Source organism: Lathyrus oleraceus, chromosome 5, assembly GCF_024323335.1.
Source record: "Lathyrus oleraceus cultivar Zhongwan6 chromosome 5, CAAS_Psat_ZW6_1.0, whole genome shotgun sequence".
NCBI classification, from domain to species: Eukaryota; Viridiplantae; Streptophyta; class Magnoliopsida; order Fabales; family Fabaceae; genus Lathyrus; species Lathyrus oleraceus.
The window spans coordinates 445,712,995-445,723,915 of NC_066583.1; the positions used below are offsets into that span (position 1 = coordinate 445,712,995).

Genomic DNA, 10,921 nt, shown 5'->3' on the forward strand with positions numbered 1-10,921 from the left:
GGGAAAGACTCTACACCCGAGTCTAGAGTCAAAAAAAAAACATAACATAGGACGATGGTTGAGTAGTACGGACTCCCGAGGTGGATACTTCGTAAGAGTCGGTACGAGAACCTCATTTAGAGTAGATTGTTTTGCAAATATTGTCGCCCGAGGTGTATACCTCGTAAGCTTCGATGTTTCAAAGGGGTCCATGACTCTAAGAACCTTTTAGAACATTGAACCTTTGGCCAACTAGAAATGATGGTTGTGTAGTATGGATGCCCGAGGTGAATACTTTGTAAGAATCGATACGAGAACCTCGCTCAGAATAGATTCCCTAGATGGAGTTGATGACCGGAAAGTATTTTCCGTAAGCGTCAAACAGTCTTTTGAATCCATGACTCTGAGCACCCTGTCTAGAACCCAGTCGATGGTTGCGTAGTACGGACTCCCGAGGTGAATACTTCTAAGAGTCGGTACGAGAACCTCACCCAGAATAGATTCCCTGGATGGAGTTGACGACCGGAAAGTATTTCCCGTAAGCGTCAAACATTCTTGTGAATCAATGACTCTGGGGATCCTTTGTAACAACGCCCTAGATCATACCCGGTGAGAACCCCGTTTTGGAAAAGAAATCAAATTTATCCATACCTCCGACCTTTGGACCTATCCAAAAAAAAAAACATTGCATCCATCCATTCATTGCATACGCATAAAAAGCAAAACTTTTAGTTTGAACCAAGAGTTTTGCAAACAAGATGCATCCATACATGCATTCATACATTTTCAAAATAGAGTCTCATTCCGCCCTTTCTTCCTCCAGTTTCACGCTGAATCTTCAACACCGGTACAATACTCGCGCCAGAGCAAGACAGAGAATGGCTGAACAAGAACAAGAGAGCGCCCGAGTTAGAGCTGAACTAGATGAAATCAAGGGAGGCATGTCCCAGATGCGAGAAATGCTGCAAGCTTTAACCTTCAGGTTCGAGATTCCACAAGCGACCATGATTTCAGAGACCACGGGCCCAGCAGTGGAAGTCCCACCTCAGAGGACGTTACCCTCAACCCTTCCTCCATATGGGCTACCCTATGATTTTGTCCCCCGAGCGGAGGTGGTGCACGAAATGGGGCAATCTGTCCAACAAGCTATGCCATTACCAGTTTACACCGACGCACGTCCAATCATCCATACTGTGGTTCCACCAGCCGCCTATGCTAGGCATGTTCCTCATTATGAAGATCAAAACCACATGTATCAAACTGTTGACTCAACTGTTGCTGGTGACGAAGTAAGGCTTGAGGATTTCAGAGAAGTAAAGGAGAACATGCAGCTCCTTGAGAAGAAATTCCGAGATCTAGAAGGAGACCACGTCTTTGGATCTGCTGCCAAAGAAATGTGCCTTGTATCCGGGTTAGTGATTCCAGCAAAATTCAAAACCCCGGACTTCGACAAATACAAGGGGCATACTTGTCCAAAGAGCCATCTCATCATGTATTACCGAAAAATGGCTCAACACGTGGAGGACGACAAGCTGATGATCCACTGCTTTCAAGACAGTTTGAGTGAGGCTCCTTCCAAATGGTATCTAAGTCTGGATCAGAATAGGATAAGGTGTTTCCAAGACCTGTCAGATGCGTTCATAAAACACTACAAGTATAACATGGATATGGCGCCTGACAGAAGACAGTTGCAGAGCATGTTTCAGCATGATAAGGAGTCCTTCAAAGAGTACGCTCAGAGATGGAGGGAACTGGCTTCTCAGGTTGAACCACCTCTTGCTGAAAAAGAATTGGCCAAACTGTTTATCGACACTATCCAACCCCAATTCTACGAGAAGATGGTTGGAAGTGCTTCTTTGGGATTCTCCGAGCTTGTTGCTATAAGAGCTCGCGTTGAATATGGTGTAAGGAATGGCAAACTAGCGGCTGTAGCTGGAACTTCAAATGCCAATCAAAAGAAGTTCTCTAGAGGGTTTCCTAGGAAGAAGGAAGGGGAAACAAATGATGTGACTGATGGTCAAGGAAGAGCTCCTCCAAGAAGGAGACCACAATAATACTCACCACAGCAATATATTCAACAACCAATTCCCTATCAACCACCCATGTATCCCGTCCAGTATGCTCCGCAACCATACGTAGCTGCTGTGACGCCTGCGTTCAATCAACAGCCTGCTCAGGCTTATCAAGCGCCTCCAGTCTATCGACCAACTCCAATTCAACAACGTGTTGCGGCTCCTCCAGCTTATCAACAAGCACCAGCGGCTCCTGTTTATCAACAACCGAGAGCTCAAGCGCCGAGGCAAACTGCTCAGAACCAGAATAGGAGGCAAGGGGAGAGGGCGACCTTCAATCCAATCCCAATGTCGTACACTGAGTTGTATCCCTCCCTATTGCAAAAGGGGTTGGTGGTTCCCAGACCTATGGGACCTCCACCTGACCGTCTTCCTCCATGGTACAACCCTAATGCACACTGTCCTTTTCATGAGAGTGCCCCCGGGCATGACCTAGAGGGTTGTTACGCTCTAAAGCATAGGGTTCGTGAACTGATTGAGAGCAAGATCTTGTCTTTTAAGGACATGGGACCGAATTTGAAGAACAATCCTCTTCCTCCCCATGGAAATCCTGTAGTAAACACCATTGAAGACACCTTTGTTGGTGTTACGATTGATAAGGTGGATGATGTAAAGACTCCTTTGGCAGCATTCCATGCCCGACTGGTGGAAGCTGGCATGATTAATGTTAATCATGAAAATTGTGAAGAGTGTGCCACATACCCAAAGGGATGTCAGGTGGTACGAGATAACATTCAAGATTTGATGGATAAAGGAGTGCTTCAAATATCCAGTGTTGTGAAGGACGAAGATGTGTTGGTAATTGAACCTTGTTTCAATTTACCCGAACCAGTGGAAATTCCTTACTATAGCAAAAAGGTGGCGCCTGAGACTAGTCATCCGTCGCCTGTTGAAATATGTACGCCCACGCCTTTTCCGTATGAGAGCACCAAGGCCGTGCCTTGGAAATATGAGATTACCGTTGTGGATAAGGTTATTGAAGGAAGTGCAGATGTTGAAGTGACAGAAACTGTAAGTGAAGACGTCACCAATATTGCAGGAATGAGCAGAATGACCCGTAGTGGTCGAATCTATACGCCTGAATTCAATGTGACTCCTCAAGGGCCGACCAAGGAATCAACAGTTGTAGCTCCCACTAAAGAACCCGAAGTGGTCCAATCCGAAGATGCTGTTGAATTCTTGAAGTTAATCAAAAGAAGTGACTACAAGGTTGTGGACCAGTTGCATCAGACACCATCTAAAATCTCTATTCTATCTCTGTTATTGAACTACCAAGCCCATAGGGAAGCTTTGTTGAAGGTTCTTTCTCAAGCTCATGTAACACAAAGCATAACAGTAGACCAATTTGATGGGGTAGTGGCAAACATCACAGCTTGTAATACTTTGAGCTTTAGTGGAGAGGAATTACCTGAGGATGGACAAAATCACAATCCTGCTCTCCATATCTCGGTAAAATGCAAAGATGATGCTTTCGCAAGAGTGTTGGTTGATACCGGATCTTCTCTGAATGTTATGCCAAAGAGAACACTCGCCAAGTTATCTTATCAAGGACCAGCTATGAAGCCTAGTGCCTTGGTAGTGAAAGCTTTTGATGGTTCCAGGAGAACCGTGATTGGAGAGGTTGAGTTGCCCATATTGATTGGCCCTCACGCATTCCCGATTAATTTCCAAGTCATGGATATTAATCCAGCATATAGTTGCTTATTGGGACGTCTCTGGATTCATGTTGCAGGGGCAGTTACCTCCACCTTACATCAGAAAATGAAGTTTGTAGTGGACAATCAATTAATCATCATTTCTGGAGAGGAGGACTTTGTGGTCAGTCACCTTTCATCCTTCAGATACATTGAGGCTGATGAGGACGCTTTGGAAACTTCTTTCCAAGCTCTTGAAATAGCCAATGCCACTTTCATGGAAATGAAGGACCTTGTTGGGAAAGCTTGTTCATCTTACGCTTCTCTGAAGAGCGCAAGGTCTAGCATCGAAGGAGGAAACCCTGAAGGTTGGGGTCAACTTATTGATATTCGTGAGAAGCATGATCGCTTTGGTCTGGGATATTTGCCTTCCGCTGCGAAAGGAGCCCGAGTCCCTGCAAAGGACAACACCCGAAGCATCCAGGAAGTATTCCTCAACACAGGATTCATCCATGGAGATCAAGTCAATGCAATTGAAGATAACACCGAAAGTGAAGACGAGCCATGTTTGGTTTACCGGTGTGAGACAGCGTTGAACAACTGGAAGGCGGTTGAGATCCCCAAAATTTTTCCTTTGTCAAAGTAATAATTGTTGTTTTTTTTCCTTTCAAATCCTTAGCTCTACCCAAGGCTAATGGATCATGTTGTAGGGCCCCTTTTCATTTTTCAAATAATCATTATCAATGAATGAAAGGCATTTTGTTAAATTCTTCTTATTCATTTATTTTGCTTTCTCTTAAGAAAATGGCAATCTTTTCAAAAACAAAAAAACTCTTCATTTATGCATCTTTTATTTTTACTTTTCTAAAAGAAATCAATCATTCGAACATGCAGAATAAACGATAACCCCGTTGAATCCAATGACTTTACTACCTCTCACAACTTTGACTCCCTTATCTACCAAGCTGAAGAAGAGGGTGAAGAATATTGTTACATCCCCGACGAATTGGCAAGGCTGCTCGAGCACGAGTCCAAAGCCCTTCAGCCACATGAAGAACCGGTGGAAACAATCAACCTTGGCACAGAGGAAGAGAAGAAAGAAGTTAAAATTGGCACCACACTTGAAGCAAGCGTCAAGGAGAGATTGGTTAAGCTGCTACAAGAATATGTGGATGTATTTGCATGGTCATACCAGGATATGCTAGGTCTAGACACCGACATCGTTGAGCACAAGCTGCCACTTCAGCCAGATTGCCCGCCAGTAAAACAGAAACTCCGAAGAACGAGACCAGATATGGCTCTGAAGATTCGTGAAGAAGTCAAACGACAATTTGACGCTGGTTTTCTCGCAGTGGCGAAGTACCCGCAATGGGTAGCTAATATTGTACCTGTGCCCAAAAAGGATGGTGAGGTGAGGATGTGTGTTGACTATAGGGATCTAAACAGAGCTAGTCCAAAAGACGATTTCCCTCTACCACACATTGATACTTTGGTAGACAACACTGCAAGATTTGCTGTCTTCTCCTTTATGGATGGTTTTTCTGGCTACAATCAAATCAAGATGGCTCTAGATGACATGGAGAAGACCACTTTTATCACCCCTTGGGGCACTTTTTGCTATAAGGTAATGCCTTACGGTCTTAAAATTGCTGGGGCAAATTACCAAAGAGCTATGGTCACTCTCTTCCATGATATGATGCACAAGGAGATAGAGGTCTATGTTGACGACAAGATCGCTAAATCTCAGAATGAAGAAGATCATATGAGCCATCTGAAGAAGCTTTTTGAACGCCTCAGAAAGTTTAGATTACGTTTAAACCCTGCAAAATGCACATTTGGTGTCCGTTCAGGGAAGTTGCTTGGTTTCATCGTTAGTCAACGAGGAATTGAGGTAGACCCTGACAAGGTCCGAGCTATACAAGAAATGCCTGCTCCACACACCGAGCGAGAGGTTAGAGGTTTCCTTGGACGTTTGAATTACATCTCAAGGTTTATCTCACACATGACGGCCACATGTGAGCCTATCTTCAAATTACTTCGAAAGGATCAAGCTGTTGAATGGAATTCTGATTGTCAAAGTGCTTTTGAGAAAATTCGTCAATACTTGCAAGAGCCTCCTATTCTGATTCCACCTGTCCCAAGAAAGCCATTAATCATGTATATGACTGTGCTTGAAGGATCAATGGGATGCGTGCTGGGGCAACATGACGAAACTGGTCGGAAAGAACATGCTATTTACTATCTGAGTAAAAAGTTTACCAATTGTGAAAGTCGATATTCACTTTTAGAGAAAACTTGTTGTGCGCTAGCATGGGCCGCTCGTCGTTTAAGGCAGTACATGGTTTGCCATACTACTTTATTGATCTCGAAGATGGATCCAATAAAGTATATCTTTGAGAAACCTGCCTTGACTGGAAGACTTGCCCGTTGGCAGATGCTTTTGTCAGAGTACGACATCCAGTATGTAACCCAGAAGGCAATCAAGGGAAGTGTGCTAGCAGAATATCTTGCTCACCAACCAGTTGAAGACTATCAGCCATTGAAGTTTGATTTCCCCGATGAGGATATAATGGTGATAAAAGATTGTGAGACCCCCGGCCCAGATGAAGGACCAGAACCAGGATCTCGATGGAAGCTCGCGTTCGATGGTTCTTCCAATTACAGTGGTCATGGTGTGGGGGCTATTTTGATGAATCCAAATGGTGGCTTTACCCCTTTTACAGCAAGGTTATGCTTTGATTGTACGAATAATGTCGCAGAATATGAAGCTTGTATCCTTGGTCTTGAAGCCGCAATTGATCTCCGAATCAAGATCCTTGAGGTGTATGGAGATTCAGCCTTGGTGATCTATCAAGTCAAAGGTGAATGGGAAACTGGCGATGCGAAGCTGATCCCGTATCATGCTCATGTTGTGAAGATGATAGAATACTTTGACGATATCACTTTCCATCACATCCCAAGAGTAGAAAATCAAGTGGCTGACGCTTTGGCAACATTAGCATCAATGTACCAAGTCAGATTCCATAATGAAGCTCCACTTATTCGAATCGAGCGAAGTGATGAGCCTGCCTACTGTCAGCTGATTGAAGAAGAAACTGATGGTAAACCATGGTTTCAGGACATCAAGCGATATCTTCTAAGTCAAGAGTATCCAGAAGACGCTACATTGTTGGATAAGAAAACTCAGAGGAGGTTACCATCCAAATTCTTTTTGAGCAATGATGTGCTTTACAAGAGAAATTATGACATGGTTCTGCTCAGATGCGTGGATAGACACGAAGCGGACATGTTAATCAAGGAAATTCATGAAGGATCCTTTGGGACCCATGCCAATGGACATGCCATGGCCAAGAAGATTTTGAGAGTTGGCTATTATTGGTTGACCATGGAGTCTGATTGTTTCACCTATGCAAGGAAATGTCATAAATGCCAAATTTATGCTGATAAGGTGCATGTACCGCCAACACTTTTGAATGTTTTGACGTCGCCTTGGCCTTTCTCAATGTGGGGCATCGACATGATTGGTGCTATAGAGCCTAAAGCTTCCAATGGTCACCTCTTCATCCTGGTTGCCATCGATTACTTTACTAAATGGGTAGAGGCTGCTTCCTATACCAATGTGACGAGACATGTGGTTGCTCGCTTTATCAAGAAGGAGATTATCTGCCGCTATGGAATCCCAAGCAAGATCATCACCGACAACGGTTCAAACTTGAACAATAAGACAATGACAGAATTATGTGAGAGTTTCAAGATTGACCACCATAATTCTTCTCCATACCGTCCAAAGATGAACGGTACTGTTGAAGCTGCCAACAAAAATATCAAGAAGATCCTGCAAAAGATGGTGAAAACTTATAAGGATTAGCACGAGATGCTACCCTTTGCTTTGCATGGATACCGGACCTCAGTCCGCACTTCAACAGGGGCAACCCCATTCTCCTTAGTGTATGGGATGGACGCAGTTCTCCCAGTCGAAGTAGAGATACCTTCAATGAGAATATTGATGGAGGCCAAGCTAGACGAAGCTGAATGGATCCAAAATAACTATGATCAACTTAATCTCATTGATGAGAAGCGTATGACCGCTCTGTGCCATGGACAATTGTACCAGCAACAAATCAAGAAAGCATTTGACAAAAAGGTCCGTCCTCGAGAGTTCAAGGAAGGAAATCTCGTGCTCAAGAAGATCCTGCCAGTACACAAAGATTCACGTGGGAAGTGGACTCCCAACTATGAAGGCCCATACGTTGTAAAGAGAGCATACTCTGGAGGTGCTCTATTTCTCACAACTATGGATGGCGAAGAGCGCATTCACCCTGTGAACTCTGATGCAGTCAAAAGATACTATGCCTGACAAATCCCGGTGCACTGAAAACCCGAAAGGGCGGTCCAGGCAAAAGTTAGGGATAAAAAAAATGGTAGCTCGCTAAGTTGAAAACCTGAAAGGGAGACTTAGGCAAAAAGGAGCGTCCCGGTGGATTGAAAACCCGAAAGGGCGATCCAGGAAAAAATTAGGGACAAAAGGCATAGACTATATCGGTTCGTCACTGATCAACACAAAAGAGCTAAAATGGAAGATCAATCTAGTTACTCCCTTCAGAAGCGAGGTCTCGTGGAGTCATTGTTATTAGGGATAGTAGTAGTCATTGCGATTCAATGTAAACCTTTCCCTATTGCCATTTTCAAATTTGTAACATTCTATGGAGCTACGCCATTTGTGTGCTACCATTCTTGAATAAATACAAGTTTGCCTATCAAATTCTATCAGTTACTGTTTTTCTCTGACTTTCTTTGTTATACAAAATGTCATTTATTTGTTAATAATGAATTTTGAACTCAAAAAGAATTTTTCAACATATTGAGAAACACAATTTTGCTTTGACATGTGGAAATATTAAGAGGAAATCTTTCGTCTTTCCCCGCAAGTCTCAAGTTGCAAGACTCCCCTTGGATGATCAATATCTATCTCCAGAGAGCACAAATTTATCATTCTCTGGAAGGATTATTGGGCCAGTTGTAACTGTTCAGCTTAATAGATCCTCCTTTGATTCATTTACTCACTCCTTTGGTTGAGTTATTGGTGTTGAGGATTCAGTACCTCCATAAAGCTTTCCCTAATTTCCAGTCTGTATATTGTCAGCATTTGCATTTCATGATCATTCATACATCATGCATATAAGCAAAATCCGAATCATGCATAGCCCGAAGTGCTTCGCACTCATTTGCATAATCTCAGGTCTTGTTGTTGATTGTATCCCTTGACCTCTGAGACCAGTCGTTATTGGCATCGTCTGTTAAGTCTGGATGTCACCAGTTGTCTTTGACCAAATCCAGTTGTAACTGGTATCCTTTAAGGTCGGGTTGTAACCAGCATTTGTTTTAAACCCAATTGTCGTTGGCATCACTGTCAGTCTGTTTGTAAATACATTTGTGATTGATATCTGAAGTTTGGTTGTCGCCAACATCATTTCAAGTCCAGTTGTTGCTGGCAAACTCCGTTGTAACCAGTAATGGTTTACTAATGACTTTCATCAAGTCCAATTGTTGTTGGGAAAATCCGTTATAGAATCTGGTTGTAATCCATTGCTCATGGTCAAAGTCCAATTGTTGTTGGCACGTACAGAGAGTTTGAATACCTTGTCTTTCCTGATGGTTCCGTGAAAGTCATGTATGACTCACCATCTTGAGGAGTTCCCAGAAGCTTGGAAGTCTTGTTTGATTTTCTCTGTAAAGAATCATCGTAGCCTTTTGCGTGGATGGTCTACTTATAAGAAGGCTCCTGCTTATCTTTGTTTTGCATGAATTCCCTGTTAGGAATCTCCAAAATCTGTGATTGGATGAATTTCTTGTGAGAAATCTCCAGAACTATCAGATGTATTCTAAAGTGTCAGGTCATGTATGAACCTATTGATAAATCTTACTTTGTATGCTTTCCAATATTCTCAGGTCATGTATGAACCTATTGGTAAAACTCCCTTTGGTTTTTCCCAAGCGATGGCAGGTCATGTATGAACTTGTTAATTGAGCACTCTTTGAATAGTCAAGTGTTGTCAGGTCATGTATGAACCTGTTGTTGAAAATTCTTTGAATGTTCCTGTTTTATCAAGTCATGTATGAACTTGTTGTTGAAAATTCTTTGGATGTTCCAGCATTGTTAGGTCATGTATGAACCTGTTGTTGTTGAGCTTTATTCCAATATTACCAGGTCATGTATGAACCTGTTGTTGAAAGTTCTTTGATTATTCTAGTGTTGTCAGGTCATGTATGAACCTGTTGCTGAACTTTTTGTTCCAATGTTGTCAAGTCATGTATGAACCTGTGGCTGAACCTTTTATTCCAGTGTCGGCAAGTCATGTATGAACTTGTTGTGGAAATTTTCTCAAAGTATTCAAGTTTGTCATCAGGTCATGTATGAACCTGTTGATATACCCTTTTTGATTTTTCTGAGTTTTGTTAGGTCATGTCTGAACCTGCTGTCAGAAATTCTTGGTATTCCCCAGCATTGTCAGGTCATGTATGAACCCGTTGCTGTTGAGCCTTTATTCCAGGTCATGTATGAACCTGTTTTTGAGTTTTTATTCCAGTTTTACCAAGTCATGTATGAACTTGTTGTGGAAATTTTCTCAAAATGTTCAAGTTTGTCATCAGGTCATGTATGAACCTTTTGATATACTTTTTTTGAATTTTTCTGAGTTTGTTAAGTCATGTTTGAACTTGCTGTCAGAACCGTTCTTGTTATCCCAGCATTGTTAGGTCATGTATGAACCCGTTGCTGTTGAGCCTTTATTCCAGCATTGTCAGGTCATGTATGAACCTGTTGCTGAACCTTTTGTTCCAATGTTGTCAAGTCATGTATGAACTTGTTGTGGAAAATTTTCAAAATGTTCAAGTTTGTCATCAGGTCATGCATGAACCTGTTGATATACTCTTTTTGAATTTTTCTGAGTTTGTTAGGTCATGTCTGAACCTACTGTTAGAACTTCTTGATATTCCCCAGCATTGTCAGGTCATGTATGAACCTGCTGTTGAGCTTTCATTCCAGTATTACCAGGTCATATATGAACCTGTTTTGAAGAATCTTTCTCTATGTTTGTTTCAGTGTTATAAGATCATGTATGAACCTGTTGCAGAAGTTTTTCTTATTCGGTTTTAGTAAGTCATGTGTGAACTTATTGCCGAAATCTCTTGTATTCTAAGTGTCGTTCATCGAATTTCACCTTGAGTACTCTCTAG

At 42.4% G+C, this 10,921-nt stretch overlaps 2 protein-coding genes across 2 annotated transcripts; both read left to right on the top strand.

The window, feature by feature from the left end:
- The first annotated feature begins 857 nt into the window (after window positions 1-857).
- On the top strand, window positions 858-2,033 carry LOC127081256 (uncharacterized). The gene has a single exon (XM_051021526.1). The coding sequence runs from the start codon at window positions 858-860 to the stop codon at window positions 2,031-2,033; it is 1,176 nt and encodes a 391-aa protein (XP_050877483.1).
- A 48-nt stretch (window positions 2,034-2,081) lies between these two features.
- LOC127081257 (uncharacterized) lies at window positions 2,082-3,816 on the top strand. Its single transcript, XM_051021527.1, has 2 exons — window positions 2,082-3,500; window positions 3,784-3,816. The coding sequence occupies exons 1-2, from the start codon at window positions 2,082-2,084 to the stop codon at window positions 3,814-3,816; spliced, it is 1,452 nt and encodes a 483-aa protein (XP_050877484.1).
- The last annotated feature ends 7,105 nt before the right edge of the window (window positions 3,817-10,921 follow it).